General features: G+C 42.7%; 2 protein-coding genes across 3 annotated transcripts; one reads left to right on the top strand and one right to left on the bottom strand.

Moving 5' to 3' along the window:
• Positions 1-23: 23 nt before the first annotated feature.
• Positions 24-8344, bottom strand: gpx3 (glutathione peroxidase 3). Its single transcript, XM_034598475.1, has 7 exons — positions 8242-8344; positions 4268-4476; positions 2610-2760; positions 2393-2510; positions 1614-1713; positions 328-551; positions 24-288 (listed from the first exon to the last, which is right to left on the bottom strand). Exons 1-6 carry the CDS (start codon positions 8327-8329, stop codon positions 330-332), a joined length of 888 nt encoding a protein of 295 aa, XP_034454366.1. The 5' UTR covers positions 8330-8344; the 3' UTR covers positions 24-288; positions 328-329.
• dctn4 (dynactin 4) lies at positions 7673-17715 on the top strand. 2 transcript variants are annotated; one of them, XM_034598473.1, is made up of 14 exons: positions 7678-7897; positions 8522-8592; positions 8692-8870; positions 9576-9619; positions 9777-9884; positions 10567-10587; positions 10999-11072; positions 12375-12487; positions 12620-12729; positions 12834-12907; positions 13326-13380; positions 14318-14425; positions 15895-15992; positions 16300-17715. In XM_034598473.1, exons 1-14 carry the CDS (start codon positions 7763-7765, stop codon positions 16517-16519), a joined length of 1410 nt encoding a protein of 469 aa, XP_034454364.1. In that variant the 5' UTR covers positions 7678-7762; the 3' UTR covers positions 16520-17715. The 2 variants fall into 2 exon arrangements, with proteins under 2 accessions (XP_034454365.1, XP_034454364.1); XM_034598474.1 differs by lacking the exon at positions 10567-10587 and having other exon boundaries at positions 7673-7897.
• The last annotated feature ends 1234 nt before the right edge of the window (positions 17716-18949 follow it).

Here is an 18949-nt window from a genome sequence, read left to right as displayed (position 1 = left end):
AAGGAACGCACGCTGCACATCAGTGAGTTATTCTTGATGATTTATTTAAAGTAATTCATATGTAGGCAGTAATGGCTAACGGGTCCTGTGGTGAGAAGATGACATGATGCTGTGGGATCACAGGGCAGCCTGAATGCACTGAAGAGCTGACCCGAGCCCCACGCTCCGAGGAGGCACCACAGAATTCCTGTTTTCAAGCCTCCTCTTCATTCAACATGCCACCTTCGTGTATCAGAATCTGTTAACTTTACATTCTACCTTTACTAAGCCAGCACACATCGTTACAAGTTTCTACATCAGATGGAGGATTCTGCTGTGATGGATCAGATCTAAGTGAAATGCTTCTGGGTGTAGCGTTGGAGCAGGTATTTTCGGATGTCGGCTCGGACCGCAGAAATGTTGATGCTCGGGTGCCACCTCATCACAGGCTTCCCATCTGGGCCAACCAGGAACTTCTCAAAGTTCCACTTGATGTCACTGGTCTTCAGAGGCTCCCAGAACAATCTGCTGGCATGGTTCCCGAAGTCGTCTCCAACTGGAGGGCAGGATTTCTGTGTGGCACAAAGCACAGGAATATAACAAGAGCAACAAAGCCACAGTGTACAGACATGTGAACAGCCTCCATCCTGTTGATCTGTCACGACAAAAGGCTGAATTTGATTTATAAGATGTATTTTATTTTATAAAATTACCATATATATGAAGGTAAAATGAACTACTTCAAGTGCAACCAGCACACCCAGTGAGAATTTTAATTTGCTCAGACAAAGTCCAATAACTATTAATAGCTGTCATATCTACAATGGCACTCAGTAGAGCACATACCTCCGCCAAGGCCCAACAGTCCTCTTAAACTCAAATAGGCTGCACCAAGTATCACACACCCATAGATATCAGTTCCCTAAATGTGTCAGATTTTTTAAATAAAGATCCATGAATAATTCCCAAGGAAATCAGTGTAAAAAAACAAACAAATACCCATCCTTCCTCTAGATTTCATGGTAAGCCATCCAGTTGTTTTTGCGTAATCCTGCTAAATGATAAATGAACAAGGTCCAACAGTCGCCACTCCCCTTATGAAACCACATTTAACATCTCTGGAATCTGAATTTTATTGGACCGAAATTTCCACTGAAGTTTTCCTGATTTTTTTTCAATCAAGATCCATGAATTTACAAAAATGTCAAAAAAACAGCCTCTCACAATGTTAAAGAAAGTGAAAAGAAATCCTGGTTCTGCCCCCTGATCCGGATCCATACTAAAATTGTGTCGGTTCTTTCCTGACCCATAACACATCCTTCCACCAGGTTTCGTATTGAGCTGTCTAGTAGTTTTTGCATAATCCTACTAACTATGAAAAACAGATGCAGATGAAACCATGACCTCCTTGGTGGAGGTAAAACAGGATATACCTCACGCAAGGTTTGCCTGTGTTTGTTCAGGGTGTGAACATATTTATTAAATATTCAGTAAATATTAACTTGGTTAGTGAAACGTATCAGGTCAATGGTCACAGGAGTCTCTCTCATTCCAAAATCTGCAATAGCTCCCTGCCTTTGGTGAAAGATGCTGAGAAATTAGATTGATGTATATAATAACAGATCAGAACTCACCTTAAGGAATGTGTAAACCGCTTGTTCGTCTCTTCCGTTCACATCCCCCTTCTCGAATAGCGGGAAGTTTGGCATGAAGCCGTTGCCTGGTCTGACATGTCTAGAATCCAGAGAGAGGGCAGCTTATCAGTGGACGTGCCTCAGAGCACTCTGTGGCTTGGCAGCTGTCCTACACCCAGTGCAAGCTGAGCAGAGCCCTCGCTCTGAACAAAAAGTGTGTTTTTCTGAACGATGGAACCTGAGACATCAATTCTCTATGGTTGTGTGTGTGTGTGTGTGTGTGAGAGAGAGAGAGGAGATGCTTAGAGAAACTGATCTCATTGCCAAAGGATGTTTCTACCTCATTAAATGAAGCTCTGTCGATTGACCGAGGATTTACCTTAATTACAAATTCCTCTGTACATTCACCTATGAAGCTTCTTACGTTACATCACATTACAATGAGTAGTGTCTTATGAGAAGCTTGTGACTGAGATTTAGGCAGTGGTGGAGAATGTTACTGAAGTAAGGTAAAAGCAACTTTTTTACTGGAGTAAGTACTTGCTTTTAAATATACGTACTCAAGTATTGAAAGTAAAAGGTATGTGTCAAGTTCCCTCATGCAACTACAAGTTTTTTTCCACTTATGTTAGCTTTTTATATACTTACATATCGTACATGGAAGCACATATTATTTTTCTTTGGAAAAACATACACGTATCTTTGACCTGACTGCCGTTATTTATTTCATTTGGGCTGAGCTGAGAATAACCAGCACTGAAAAAGGATATGTTTCTCACTTTAAACCTGGCAGGATCTCATGTTTTTGTCCCGGTTCCTGTTTCCCAAACTGGTTGCAGGGAAATCCAAGAACGGTGAGTCCATATGGTTCCATCTCCTCCTGTAGTGCATTCAGTTCTGACAACAGAAGAAGCAGTGAAGTGTCTTCATGTGGAGAACCACCTTTTCATGCATAAAGTCAATTCGGATGCTGGTGGATTAGGTGCAGATTCTTACCCACATACTGAAAGGTTAAACCTCAGTATGTCGCCACATTGACGAACAGGACACTCCTGCCTCTGTAGTCGCCGAAGCTCACATTGTGGCTCCCGTTCAGGGATTTTGCCTGGTATTTGAATATGGTGTCATCCGTGGATGAGTCACAGTGCTGGAGGTATACAAACACACAAACACACAAACACACAACCACACAGATCAATGGAGGTTATATTTGTTTTAACTCTTCAAAACAGTTCTCCACCTCTTCGGCGGTGTAGTATTTCTGCTCTTAAATTATGCTTTTGTAGATTGCGATATGTGGGAAAAACAAAATACCTTCAATAAGGACTCATTCTGTGGGAGATATCTGTGTTTATTATTTGCTTTTAGATTCACACCAATAGAATTACATGGATTTGACTACTCTCTATTAACACATTTGCTTAATCATGAGTGGTGTGTTTGTAACTTTTCAGTCACCCACTTCTTTTCAGAGAATTTGTAAATTGTAAATTTAACAAAAACAACTGTATCACTTGTATGTATAATGAATTAGTAAGAAATGATAAGTAACAAAAACGTATATGTGTTTTAGATCATGAGCTCTTAAGGTGGGAGGCAGGTGCAACACTTTCACCTCTCCTCCACCTCATACCTCTGTTGTCATGTCGGATGGTTACACAACTGAGATCTGCCCCCACTAAAACACTAGGCCTGTGTCAACAGAGCAGAGCGCTGCTATCCTAGAGTCAGAGGCAGAGTCATCTGTTCACACTGAGAAATAAGATCCACTATATCTTTAGCTTACATTATCTATGACAATGAACCAGGAGCTCAGAAACGATGTTTTGCCTCATCCGGACCAAGTTTTGGTGCCTGTGATGTCTACTGGTCCTGAGAGAGACACTGGCCAAAATGTCCTGACGATCCCAAAATCCTCACATCTTCAGATATTCTCAAAATTGTCCTCACGAAGATATATGTACAAGTAGGCAACACACACACACACACACACACACACACACACACACACACACACACACACACACACACACACACACACACACACACACACACACACACACACACACACACACACACACACACACACATTGGCATAATGCATTTCCTACCCTTACCCTACTGCCCTTTGGTAAATGAGGAAAAGCCAAATTTCCTCACACTCCCAAAACCCTAACCCTTTCCATTGACCTCTATTAATTGTGTACAGCCAAACCAAAACCGTATCCCTAACCATAACCACTTCATACCTAACCTCATCCCCCTAACCACAATTCACATCTTACCCTTCACCTTAACCAGGACCACTTAAATTAATTGTGGCCTCAGTAGGACCAGGCTTTGTTTCCCATGAGCCCAGTAAGGTAACACACACGCCCATTTTTGTTGTATATTATTATTTCCTACTCTAATTTGGACAAATATGTAAAACCATGACTCTAAAACTGTTCTGATGTCACATCTCAGATCAAGTAGATCACATTCTCCACCATGAATCCTCCCAGTGCGCAGGTTAGAAGAAAACAGTGATGTCACCTCAGCTCGTACTCTGGATCCACACTGAACCAATGTGTTGTGTGCGGGCATCAAACATAGGGCATCAACCAAAGGGCAACACAGGGCATCAAACAGGGCATCAACAGGTGGACACCTACCTGTGTGAGCAGGGCTCCGGCGGTGCGGGGCCGCAGAAGACCGAGCAGCAGCAGCGGTACGAAGGGCCACATCATCCCGATCTTCCCCAGACACGGTGGCCGCTCACTGTGGCTGCGTGTCCGCGTCTCCCGCACGTTAAGTAATATGCCGGGGGGGGGGGGGGTGTGGGGAGGGTGGAGCGAGCCACAGCTGGCAGGGAGGACGCCCCCTGCTGACGTAAACCGAGCACACGACACACATGAATGAATGGATGAACGAGTCATTTGTCCTAATAGCAGGTATAAGATGGATGGAAAGCTAAATTCATGAGACCCATCTTCCAGCTCCACAGCATTCACATCAACGGATGTTTGACGTGTTTGCCTGGTGCTCAACCTATATTGTGAATATGCGTCAACAGTATTCAGACTGGACAGAAGAAAGTAATTGTATTCACCTCTCTGGGATCAGCTGTTGCCAAGGTGAGCTTATCCACCTGTGTGTGGCTGAGGGGCCTCTGTCCTGTCCTGTTGACGCCACATAACTATATATTGTTCAGTGTTCACATATTGTCCCACCAAGGTGCAGCCTTTTGCAGCAAGGTACTGCGGTGACAAAATAAAACTAGAGGGCGATGCAAGCAAGCAGAAAGTGTTTCCATATCCTTCTGAGACACACACTGTCTGTGAGTGTGTCCAATTTGAAAATATACTGTTATGTAAGTTTCCCCAGCGGATCTCATGCAGGTTACGGGACAGGATGGATTCAAGAAATTGGTTTGCATGTCAATTTCAAACAAATATTTGCATTCCTGTATTTTCAAGTTTAAATATCAATGTGTTTGAATTGACCAATGTTCTGAGTCACCGGAGCTGCTACATAGATGCTATATGGAACAAATTCCGTTTGACACAATGTCAGCTAAGATGAGTGGCATCAAATACAGGTAGTTTGCATTTAAGAACTCTATCCATATCAAAATGTAACTGTCTTTTACTGTTATATTTTTATTTACTTGAATTTGCACGGATAAGGATCATAGTTAACTGTGTTCAAAATCCTCCTGCCACAACAGATCAGCCCCTGCATAAATATACAACACGCTATAGGATACTATACAAAATACCTTCGACTGTAAACTGCACTGCTGTTAGCGGGATTTTCTTTAAGTTCAGACACGTAACTTTGTTGATGTCACTGATGACATTATCAGAGTCACGCTCCAGCTGGACAGGCACTGCACTCCTGTAGTAAAATAGGGGGCCATCCCTATTTTCCACTGAGACCTTTTTTCCGTCCGTCTTTTGAATCTTAACAAAACAGCCCAAAATAGAGGGTCTGGCTTTAGGGGGCGTGGGACGTGTTTGCCTTCAGGGCTTTCTGCTAGAAATCCTTACTGGTAGAAGTTTAACTTTTCAGGTTGGATAGATTTAGAAAAAGATCATGGTGTGAATTGACCCTTGCTGTGTCTTGATGCAGTTTCAGAGAAACTGATGTGGATCTGTCAATTAAAGAATTACTGCAGAAAGGTGAAATAGTAGATCTGGCAGCACATGTAGACAGTGTTAGTATTTTAATAATATAATTAAACACTATAGCCCCGAAAAGGACCGATTTTACGCGCATTATGTTTGTACCTTAACAGAAATAATTAATGTTTTGTTATGTGTTAGGACTGTAATCCGTGGCATACAATAACACTGTACTGAAACTTGTTCTCATACATAAACCTTTATATATATTACAGTATTCCTTTAGCTTTATTCAACATCACACATACATGAATGCACTGTGCTCATTAAGACACTGTGACCTATGCCTTAGAAAGAAATCAAGCTGAAGGGCAGATAGGAAAGGCGCTGTCTTGTCTGAAAAACACACATGCTTACGCACACAGAACATACAGCCGATAAAGCAGGAACACAAGATTTCTCACTCCAGTGAACAACAACACCATATCTCCAAAACTACTGAAGACCCACAAGGCTTCAGCCGGGTCAAGGCTTGTTTTTAATCCACAAAACCAAACACTGTCAGAATGTGAAGATTTGCCCAGCTACTATCAAAGGAGGGCCGAACCTGGGAGCAGCTCCTCATCATTGGCGGATTCCAGGGCCAAGAGGATGGGACCACGCCTGCTCACCAGCAAGAGAGAGCCAGGGCTAAACCACGGTGACTCCCCCTCGTTATTGACCAATGAAGTTCTACCTACTATTATAAATATTGCACCTGTCGTCCGTTCGGGCCGACTCTTGACTACCCCGTGCTACTGACTTAGCCGAGGCTGTGTATTGAGTGCCCATAGCTATGTGCACATAGCTATGCTGTACCTTTTCATTGCTTCTGAATAAATACTTGTTGAACCAAACCGAGACCAGCTCTTCTCATATCTCGGGATAAAAGAACACGACAACAGACATCTGAAGGACAGATGGAGTAACTATATAAATATTTACACTGATGGTTCAAGGGATCCAGAAAGCAAAAGAGTGGGATTTGGTTCATACATCCCCCATGTTCAAATCTGTCAGAGTAGAAGACAACCAGATGGGATTTCAATATTCACTGCAGAGTTAATTGCTTTATTGTGGTGGGTTGAAGATGGAGGCTGGGATGAAGTTGTACTGTGCACAGATTCGTTATCTGCCCTAGTGGCATTGGTGGGGGGAGAGGGAAGCTGGGCCAGATATAGTTGGGGAGAGTTTAATGATGGTCTTTATGGAGAGACAGGCAAGTAGCGTGGGTATTTTATGGGTGCCAGCACATGTTGGGGTTGAGGGCAATGAGGTGGCAGACAGGGGAGCAACGGCAAGTTTGGGCAGAAATACAGTGGATGTGCAAGTGCCCCTTGGAAGGATGGAGTGTCGCAGCATCATCGGTGAGAGGCTGAATCAGATATGGCAGCAAGAGTGGGATGGAGACGTCAGAGGAAGAAAGCTATTTAACATCCACGCATCAGTTAAACCTGTTAATAAAATATCCCTGCCTCAAATAGACGAAATCTAATTTAAAAGGTTAAGGCTCGGACATTGTGGACTATCAAGTGGGTTGGTGCTTGTGTGAAAACAGAGAGATGGAAACTGTGACAACTGTGGAGTCCTGGAGTCTGTCCAACATATTCTGATGTGTCGTCCACTCTATGCCAAAGAAAGGACGGAGCTTTTTAGACTACTAGGCAAACTGGGTACTGAAACTTTTTCTGTAAAATCACTGCTTGGTGATGGGATGTGCAAGAAGGAGAGAGCTGGGGAAGTCTTGCACTTCCTTAAAACTACAAATTTATATCGCAAGATATAAACTGAGGGCATAAACTGCAGGGATGATTCCCCACCGGTGGGAGGCAGTAATGCACTAAATAGTGCCTAGTCTGCCGAAAAGAAGAAGAAGAAGATGCAGTTCCAGTGTTCCCCACAGGAGGCTGACATTGAGCAGACTGGGTTCCTCTCAGATCGGCGGTGACAGCAGCAGCAGTCAGTCCCTCAGTGAGAGCTCAGCCTCAGCAGCTCCGCTCCGAGATGGCGTCTCTCCTGCAGCCGGAGAAAGTTGTGTATCTGGTCCGCGGAGAGAAACGGATCCGAGCTCCTTTATCTCAACTCTACTTCTGTCGCTACTGCAGCGAGCTGCGGTCTCTGGAGTGCGTGTCTCACGAGGTACGTTCACCCGAGGCTTTAGACGAGCTAGCTGCTAGCTACTTTGTTGTTAGGCTACCCGGAAGCAGCTGTGACGAGTAGGCGGTTAGCCCAGCCGTCTCGCGCGATGTATGGGTAAGGTGCCTGTCACTCAGGCCAGTGTCCTCGTCTCATTGGCTTAGCAAGCAGCGGGTTCACTTCCGTTAGCGTTCTGCCCAGAACAAGCTAACGCTGGTTAGCTCTTGCTATTCTTCAACTTCAGCTCAAACTAACCGGTTGGCTGACATCTATAGAAGATGATCATGATATCTGATAAGTGAGAAAACGTTTTCCTGACTTTGCTCCATTATAACTGACGTCCTCACCGTCAGAAAGCTGCTTGTTAACGTGGCTCAATGTTATGGACACCACACCCAGGCTGACACAGATTATTCCTCCATGGCAATTTCTCATTGATAGTGAGAGGCTTTTCTTTGTAAACATGAGACAGTTCATTCTATAAACCATGAAAATACCCTCTTTGTCTTTGTACCTCTCTGTTTCAATAAATGCTACTGATTTATTTAGGTTGCTGTTATTGACACACTGATATTCCTATAGATGTGGATGCATAGTTTGACACACACTTCTGTTTCTGGTGATCAGGTGGACTCCCACTATTGTCCCAGCTGTCTGGAGAACATGCCCTCTGCAGAGGCTAAGCTTAAAAAGAACAGGTGAGACTAAACCATCTTTACTCAGCACTCATCCGTCTGGTGTCTTTACCTCATTGCATTCATCTCACTTAAATTTCCTCCTGATTGTCTCCATTGCAGGTGTGTCAACTGTTTCGACTGCCCATGCTGCATGCACACACTGTCCACCCGGGCCACCAACATCCCGGCTCCTCTGCCTGATGATCCCACCAAGACGGCCATGAAGAAGGCCTACTATCTGGCCTGCGGTTTCTGTCGCTGGACCTCCAGGGATGTGGGAATGGCTGACAAATCAGTGGGTGGGTACTTATGTAATGTTCACATTCAGCTCCAGTTGGTATAGAAACCACGAGCAGTGCATATCTTGTGTGGAAGGTTTGTTGTAATGCCTGCTTTCAGAGTTCTGCAAGGATGGCTTTGTTTTTTTTTTGTATACTTGATGTAAGCATCAACAAAAAGCCAATGGGATTATTACAGATAAGGCCCTGTGACAAACAAACTTTTTTCCAGCAAGACAATCTCCACAAATATACACCACGTAAATGATTTGTGAACACGAAATACAATTGCCAGAAGTAAAAAGCTAATATTTGGCTACAGGGCCACAGTCACACATTAAGCTTCCACTTTGTAATTTTAGTAAGTGTTCTTACCTCTTCTGCATAAGCCTTTCCTCTTGTGAGTGTAAGTATAAAGGCAGAGCAATGTGTCAAATTTAGTGTTTGGCATGGTGACCGGACAACCTTTCCAGTCTAATTTATCATGTTTGCATCAACTCTTTTTATAAGTAAAAGCTTAACAAATCACAAGTGGAGTATTTACTGATGTATTTTGTATCACAAAAGAATATGTGAATAGATCTTGAGCTTGTGTTAACCACAGGCCTTATTACAGGCATCTAACCTTACTTCAGGATGAGGGAACTTGTCTCTTAAACTTGTCTTCCTGATGCACGTTGTTACGGTCTCGAGTCTGATGTTTTTGTATGTTTTTGTTCACTGCAGCCAGCGGTGGATGGCAGGAACCAGAGAACTCTCATACTCAGCGGGTAAGTTTTTGCCTCTGGCCATCTCTTGACTTGCTCACATGATTCCTGATCATGCATTACTTTTGCTTTTGAGTAGATGTGGGGAAGGCAGGGAATTACTCTTGTTTTATAGATATATATATATATCTTTTTAAATTGATATTTTTGTTCTTTGCAGATCAACAAGCTGATTGAGTATTACCAGCAGCTGGCTCACCGAGAGAAGCAGGAGAGAGACAGGAAGAAGTTGGCCAGGAGACGACAGTGCATGCCACTGGCATTCTCGGTATTCTGCTCCCTCAGAACCCAACAGTTCCAATGTCCTAAAAAAATGTTTTATGTCAAACAGCTATTTGTCTCAGTGTTATTTCTTACGAAATATGTAGGTACTATTAGAAAACCCAGATTAACTTTATTCAGGATCGATTTGATTCAAATACTCTACCGAAATCTAAGTAATATTAGAGAGAGTAAACTGCCATTATGTGTGTATGTGCCATCAGAAATATTACATTAATATAATAACAATAATTTACTGTAGTGGCTGCTTTAACTTTGGTTGGAGTGCAAGATTCAGACCATGTCCACTCTATGGATCAATATGAACCTACTGTTTATATGTTACAGAAAAACCACAAAGTCTTTCTTATTGTGAAACTGTACACTTTCAAATTGAGTCGGCCTGGTGTGGACATGGTCTTCGGGCTTCTTGAGCTTGTTGGCGCAGTTTAAAACCTTCTTTCATTCTGCTTTTATAATAATTAAATGCAAAGTAGTCATTCTTGTGCTTTTTCAGCACCATTGTAAACACTTAAGCTGCAATGTCCTGCTGTTGCTCTCATTCACTGATGCATTTCTGTTGCTGTTGCATGTCACTATTGAACGCTAACTTGCTTTCACCTGGTTCTCTATTCTCTCCTTTTTTCTTTGCTTGTGCACTCTCTGATCTTTTGGTTTTTACTCCCCAGCAACACACTATTCATGTGGTGGTGAGTTGTATTTTTCACAAATTTGAGTAGTCAGTTGCACTGTCATCTCTTTATATCTGTTCCTGTCTTAATCTGTTGCCAAGTGACCTCACAGATCACATGAATGTCTCCTCGGGTAAATGAGACCGATATCCACACAATGGGAGCCTTCACGTTGGATAGAGGGAGAGAATAAAGAGGAGACTGTACAACCAGATCAAAATATTTTTCATACCAAGTCCTGAGCCGTAACTCTGTCAGAGCTGATTCTCTCCTACTATCCCCAACAGAAAGGCTCCTGTTATTGTCTTTCTCATGTTAAATGCACTCATGTGGAAAAGTAGCTGTAGATTAGGTCAGTTCATAAATTGTCCTAAGTCCCACTTAATTATCATGAGTCAAAACGGCTAAACTTTATTTTTCCTAAATCAGGAAAAATACGGCCTTGGAACCCGACTGCAGAGGCAGAGGTCTGGAGCTCCCATCTCAAGCCTGGCGGGCCTTTCGTGAGTGCTCTTCTGTCTTATAATGGGAATTACCGCTGCTTTGCCTCCACACATGGAACCTGTTTCTCCCCCTTGTAAAACACTGTATAATATCGGGGACTTAGATGAATTGATTTCTTACCTCCCAGCAGCCATTGTTTCATTAATTTCAATGTGCCATGAAAATCAATTTGGAGCCTTGAAACTTGGCTTGAGATACATCGGTAATCCATCACAGCGAGCAGTTCATCACCCTTATTTCTTCTCAAAGCTACATCATCACCTTGTAGTATTATACTTGTTAGCAGGGATCATTTTTAAACCTCTACACTGGAATGTGTTCAAGGACTCTGCTTAACATCTGGAAATTGTATAATTGTCTGTGTATTGACAGAGTATGCTGTCAGATCCTGGAGGCAAATGTGAACAGTTTTCACAGGTTTTGGCGTTCAGTGGTCGAGTCTGAAATCTTGCACTTCTAATGAATTCACAATCAGTGACTTCTCAAAAGTCTCTGCCCATCTGCAACTTCAATGTTTATTTTACAAAAAATATAATAGATCTGTTAAATGGGTTACTGACCTTAAGTAAGTTTCAAGTCTTTCCTCTGAAAATGATCAGTGTCAATGTGTACCAAAATGCTTCCTCTGCTTCCTCCTCACTCAGACCACATTTGGAGGTGGTCTGGGATACACATGGACACATTATTTTCTTTTTGTGAACATAAATGCACCTTAGGCCATATATGTAGGTGAAGTCACTGACCCACCAGAGTTTATATGTATTTTTAAGCTTCTCAGTGTCAATATGTTGATTTGTTTGTGGTCAGTGCCACACTATAAACACTGATCACCACATATTGATTGATGCTTTTCTTAAATTGTTAATATCTCTCTTCGTAAGACAATTGCAGCTCATTGATTTACTCAGTCCCACACACACACACGTACGTTTTCATTTGGCACATCTGTATGCACAGACAGGGTAAAAACAACATAACTTGGTCTCAGGGAACACAAATGACATACATAATTATTTGCATATAGAGCAGGAGACACTTTCATGATGCATTATAATGGCAGGTGTGAACAGATGAACTTAAATCTGTCCACTTGTGATGAGATCTCTTAGAACCGATGTTAATACCAGGTCTGAACAGGGTCTTAGATACAGGTTAAGATAATGAGAGAAGGTCAATGTGCTAAAAACCCCCTAACCACCTGTACTTTTGGTTTGTTTATCATGTACTTAATGAGTGTTAAATACCATCAATATAAGAGATACAACAGATTGTTGACAGCAGTATTTGTTTGACTCCACCAGCCTTAAAGAGGGTGAGGACCAGAAGGAGATCACTATTGAACTTGCCCAGGCCCTTGATGAAGTGGAGCCCCTGCCTGAAGATTGTTACACCAGGCCCATCAGTTTACCGGAGGGTAAGACCTTTGTCCAGAAATCATTAAGCATCAACAATAACTTGTGTTTCTCTAACTATATATATTTATATACAAATAAAGTTATTATTATTATTAGTAGTAGTAGTTAAATCTGTGTTTTGTTGATGTTAGTGACCACGCTGCGGCAGCGGCTCCTGCAGCCTGACTTCCAGCCTGCAGGGGCGTCTCAGCTCCACCCCAGACACAAACACCTCCTGATGAAGCGCTCACTGCGCTGCAGGGTCAGTACCACCTCAGGGTTTTACTCCTCTCTATCAATTATAGGTCATTGCTTTTAGAAAGATCACAATTATGTAATAACATTTTTCTTAATTTCCTCCACCAGAAATGTGAGCACAATTTGAGCAAGCCAGAGTTTAATCCTACTTCAATCAAGTTTAAAATTCAGCTGGTGGCTGTGTGAGTATTGGTCATCAAGATTCTGTCCAAAACATGTTACTGAACACCATTTTTCCATTTGATTGAAATAGAAATCAGTCTCAAGTCTGATGTAGTTTCATTTGATTAATGTTAAGCACATGTAGTTTAATATCAGATTCTTAAATGTTTTTACACAATATTTAATTTCCTTTGCAAAATAAACAATTGCCTCTATCTAACCCTAACCCTTTCTTTGTCATGGTAACCTACATTTACCTATAACTTAATTTCTCAGTTGTAGTAAAGTTAAAGCTATATTACATACACAATACTATCTAAATCCAATACATTCAACTTAACTGCTGTTAACAATTAATAAATAGAGATTTGAATGTAAGTGATGAGCACTGAGTGTGTTTGAGTGTTCCAGTGTATTGATTGTCCTTCTGTCTCACAGGAGTTATATCCCTGAAGTGAGAATTATGTCCATTCCAAATCTCCGGTTCGTGAAGGTCAGTGTGTTCACAGGTTCTGACAGGAATATATCTTTTACATGTTTTATTCATTCTGTGCGTCATCTTAACCACGTGACCTTGAGTGTGTGAAATGATGCTGAAACAACTTTGTAGTGACTTCAACAAGTCTCAATTTCTATTGTCCTTCAGTGGAATTAACTTTGCAGGCCAACCACATTATACCCAAGATGAATAGGACTGTACCAACTGCTGTAAAGACTGCCGTTTAAATAATGAGACTACAAAACAAAGCCGTAAAAGAGTACATAAGCTATTAACAAGAAAAAGCAATAAAACAAAATCACATTAGGAACAAGATAATAAAAGTTAATGTACACAAAGAACAAAGATATATCACAATCTCTAATGGAGAGTGTGTTGCTCTATTTTAAGCCTGAGAAACTATGAGACGAGAGGGATGGCGTCGTTTGTTAATAAAAACACAGTAACGCAAAGAGATTGATATACTTATATCAGTGTTTCCCATCGAATTAGATCAATCTGTCGCAGTAGCTGTGCACAGGGTGTGTGCGTGCGTGCGTGCATGCATGAGAGCCCGCAGGGACAGGTAAAGGATGCAGTGTCCCGCTTGCTGAGAACTGCATGACCCTTCAGAGGGTGGCGAGGGAGACTATGGCGGGCTGCCACAGTCTTAAGTAATATTTGGGAAACACTGCTTACATCAGGGACAGTCTAGAAGGCATTTAGCCGTCCAAAGAAGCTGCTTGTCACAAACATCCCTAATCAGGACAAATTGCTGCTCCCCATTCTTCAGCAAGTATCCCTGTCCCCCAGATATTTAGTGAGGTATTAAGAATGCTCCATGTTAGTATTCAAATGAACAGAGAGTTACTTTAAGAACCCCATAGTGAACTTAGACAACTGTGAAAAGTTAAGTGTGAAAATTTAAGTGTTTTCCCCTGTGTCTGTTTAGGAGAGCCAAGTGCTGCTGACTCTGACCAACCCAGTAGAGAACATCACCCACGTCTCATTGACCGCTTGTGAGGAGGAAGATTCTGACGACATCAACAGCACTGCCAAGGTATCGGTCTATACTTTCAAAAAGATGTCAGGGCTGTGAGTCAGTGAGCGGGGTTGGTAGTCGGCCCCGCACGGTGGCCGAACATCAACAAACGGAGCTTGAACTGCTGGAAAGAGCATAATTTGTTTTTTCTTGAATAATATAAAGCCCTGGCACAGTTCTCGCCTGCCTCTTGTTAAATATTGCATGATCTATCGAACTGCTTTCTTTGCAGCGAGCTTCAGCGTTCAGAACGGTCAGCTCTTTCATACGGCCGGTTACTGACGGAATAGTTAGCCTGCACATCGTCTCTTATGCAGAGCGGTTGGGTCCAATTTTTACCTCCATCTGTCAGCTGTCACAGGCGCAGCTCAGAGTGCTGTGTTCCTGTGGAAAATGTTACACGAGCTGCCTGTTGCCAGCAGATGCTGCTAGTCCCTCTGTGGCTTCAGGCTGTTTGTCTTGGCCTCTTCAGTGATGAAGTCATGGGCCAGACTGGGTAAAGAAGAGCTCCTGGCCAAATCCGAGCATCTTCATGACTCATTTCCATTCACATTATGGCCAAACAGAGTGCACAGTCCGGTCATTCTGCTTGATCAGATATTTAAACAACCTGGAGGGCTGTGAGAACCACATCCAGCCATGCTCCACTCACCTCTTACTGTTTATGTGTTACACCTGTACATACGGTTGTTAATGATTGTGTGGGTACACTGATTTTACCAGTAAATTATGTTTAATTAGTCTTCCGCCTGAGACAGAAATGACTGTCGACTCCGAGGGGCGAACGCATAAATCAGAAGAACCAATTTAGATTTTGGACACATTTCATCTGCTGTGATGAATGTGATACACATTCAGTCCTTTTGAGAGCGGTGAAAATATCTATTCAAAATTAGTAAAGTGATTAGTGAATATTAGAAAAACTGACACAGCAGTTACACCTGATGGATAGAAAAACTGTGGTCCAAGCCCCAAGCTCGGATGATTGCATTTACTGTAGGCCTGTTATATGAAAATAACCCAATAGTTGTTTTTATGCAACTTCCCCCAAAGTTATAGATGTTAATTATCTGTGCAAAAGTTTTTGGTACAAGACAGATGCAGAAAAAACTAAAATTGAAATATTGATGACTCAAATTAGTGCACAAATTTAATAAATTGGCCTGCTCCCTCCTCGAGGGAACATGGAAGTGCATCAGACCATCTGAAGTATTTTGCCTCATTTTCCAGCAGAGGGCGCTCATTATCAGCTCGACCATTCGAATTGCATTCGGGCAATTTCGTGTCATGTCAAATTCATTCAAACTTAATTTTTTGCAAAGGTGACAGCCCTGGACAGAGCTAAAGCAATGTTGGTGAATGCTGTACATTTTTACCCTTTAGACATATTCTTTACTTAACTGTACAATTTCAAGTGGGAGAGCTCATTTAAAGTGTCATCGATCCCTCACATAGCCTGAAAATATTGCCTCTGCATTTCTGTTCAGGTCATAGTTCCCAGCAAGGAGCTGGTGTTGGCAGGGAAGGATGCTGCTGCTGAGTATGATGAACTGGCTGAACCTCAAGACTTCCAGGACGACCCAGAGTACGTAAATGCACACGCAAACAAACACACACATTGCCACAGGTCACTTTTGGGTACATTACATAGATTTGCACTCATTTCCTGAACCATAACCACCACTTGCCTTATCCTTACTCTGGCCTCAACCACTGACCCAAAAAGCAGCTCTTTCCTAATTAGAGACACAGCTTTCGTCCCTAGTTGGAGAAGCCGTCCCCAACCAACTCCTCTTTGGGCAGAAGATGTGTCCTTAGGGTCGCCTATGACTTAGAAATACAGAATTAGTAGTATGAGGTAGCTCCTAACCTGATCTCTGTCCTCTCCACAGTGTTGTTGCCTTCAGGAAATCCAACAAGATTGGTTTCTTCATCAAAGTGATCCCCCAGAAGGAAGACGATGGGGATGTCACCGTCTCATTTAAGATCAGACACGACTTCCGCAACCTCGCAGCTCCCATCAGGCCAAGCGAGGAGGGAGGCGAAAGCACCCCCGACGCCATTTGGCTCACACACCACGTCGAGCTGAGGCTGGGACCCCTCGCTCCCTGAACATCAATACTCCATTTGCTCTCAATCAGTCCCACAGTCATAGTGTTGGGCTCTTTTGAGCCAATTTCTATAAGATGTGGGATTTAATTCATTTTAAAGTGATTTCTGATTCTGCTCATCGTTGTGTGAGAGCAGTTAGAGATCTACTTGGCATACAGACTCAGAGTTTTCTTGTTTTATCCCAAGTTGCATCATCAGATACATTCGTGGAACTTTCAGTGTATAAAACTATATGAAATAATGGCTGACTGCAGACTGACCAATACATCTTTTAGTTGGTTTCACATTTTTTTGTTTCTTTTGGATGTCGCTAAATGAAGAAAAGTGGTGATGTGCTACATTTCACTGCGTTGTCATCCTCTCAACTTAAACACTGCACCATGTGTCAGTAAAAACTGTTTTAGTTTTACTGTGTTTATTTACAGGAAGCAAAAGCTTATATCTACAGTGCATGTAATTATTTATTCAAAATGTTAAGTTGTTTTGATTAATGAAAATGGAAAAGGATTTATCACTATGTTACATCCAGTCTTTTCTTAAGTGGCAAAACAACTTCAAGCTCCCAGCATCTGTCTTTGCACTTAACGTACATTAAATGTATTAACAGCTATGTTGAAAGGTGAGAGTGGCCATACATTAATATAATGAGATTATAGAAACGGGAGAGAATAACTAAGTGGAGTCCATGAGCAGAATCAGAAACCATATCTGAGAACGATCTGAACAACACACACACACACCTCTCTGTGCTTCTAGCTTGTGTATCCTTGTCAATATCCTTTTCTGCAGACAGCATCGTATAAACTTGCATGCTTCAGCTATAGTAAACATCACACACATAAAACCACGTCATCACAGGCTTTGATCCTGTACTGCTTTCCCATCCGACTATCTTGGATGGAAGGTGACACCTGCCCCATAGTTTTACTCTTGTCAGAACTTGCACAGACGATGTATAAGGAAGCTCTGTAAATTACAGTGTTATGATTTTCACGTGTTGAGACACTATCACTTTACCTGATTTAAAGACGTATCCGTTTTGTTTGGTTTTGTAGGCATCACTGACCTCTTTCAGTGTGTATCGTAATGCTGCTGTCATTTCTGGTCTCTGGTGTGTAAACTTAGTAAAAACGAAGCCTTACAACACAGTTAATCTTCTGTACCGGCTAATAAAACAATGTGATACTGCAACACACCTCCTGACTGTTTTGTCTTTTTACGTCGAGCTGATGTGACTTTTTAAAGCATTTATGGGATGTCTTATATCCATCCTTTATCCTTAGAGTATCTATGCCGCTTATCCTTAGAGGGTTTGCAGGGCGGCTGCAGCCAATCACAGCTGACATTGGGCGATAGGCGGGGTGCGTCCTGGCCAAGTCTCCAATTTTACTGCTTGTCTCATGTTGCGGCTGTTTTCATTGTCACCACTGGATGGCACTGTAGGCAAACAGTTTTTTAGATAGTTGCCCAGCAGAGAATTTGGGGTCGACATTGGAGCATTCGGGGACATGTGCTCCTCGGTTGTGATCTTAAATGACTTCATAAGCTGAAGCAGTGCATCTGTTGATTGCCGTGTGTTTGGATGCTGCAGCACTGGACCCTGCACTGTCTGATCCGCACAGGACCAAACAAAGCTGGTGCTTTTTCTTCAGGCTGAAAAAAAAAACATCTGTCAACATTAGGAGCAGACAGTAATGGAATTTGTGTCCCCGGCAGATACCGCTTTGTTTTTCACACATATCGGCTCGGCGCGATGATGGTTTGCACACATGAGGGACAGTTTATTGCCTCTGGAAAGGCAGATCAGATACGTGCGATGCAGGCCCGCTGCCGCAGCCCCGGCCGAGGCCCCGGCTGCTGTGTAAACAGCGCGGCTCTGTCTGGGTAATAAAGCCATGATTTTTCTTTTATCTTCCGCAGATATAATCCGCTCAGAAGAGGTGGCCTGTGCGAGAGCCATAAATCACCCCTGAAGATGAGGTAATAAAGCACACATGGGGCGAAACAGCCCAGACTCCCACTCGAAGCCCAGCCGACGAGAGAGGGAGCAGGAGCATGGAGCCTGTCACCGGTGCCACTGTGTGCACATGCACTTGCTGGTGGTGGGTGGTTGGGGGGGTCGCTGCACAGCTGGGACGATCACGTTTTATTAAAAAAAGATTAACATTTGCTGCGCTGAACTCGTGCACACAGGCACGGCCATCATTTAATTTGGATGAATAGAGGAGGCAGTGACTGAAAATGACAGGATTGCACATGGCAGATGGAGATTTACACAACCTCACCACTGAGTCATGAGCAACGACCCCCCCCCCAAAAAAACACTCCAACCCTGGATGCCTCCGGTCAGGATAATATTTTCCTGGATCACAATTCAAATTATTTCATGCTCGGTGTCTGCGTGTTCTTATTTGCAGAACCTCGCACTGT

This window comes from Hippoglossus hippoglossus, chromosome 10 (assembly GCF_009819705.1).
Source record: "Hippoglossus hippoglossus isolate fHipHip1 chromosome 10, fHipHip1.pri, whole genome shotgun sequence".
NCBI lineage: Eukaryota > Metazoa > Chordata > Actinopteri > Pleuronectiformes > Pleuronectidae > Hippoglossus > Hippoglossus hippoglossus.
Note: the sequence above shows the minus strand (reverse complement) of the source record. Positions and strands in the feature narration are given on the sequence as shown.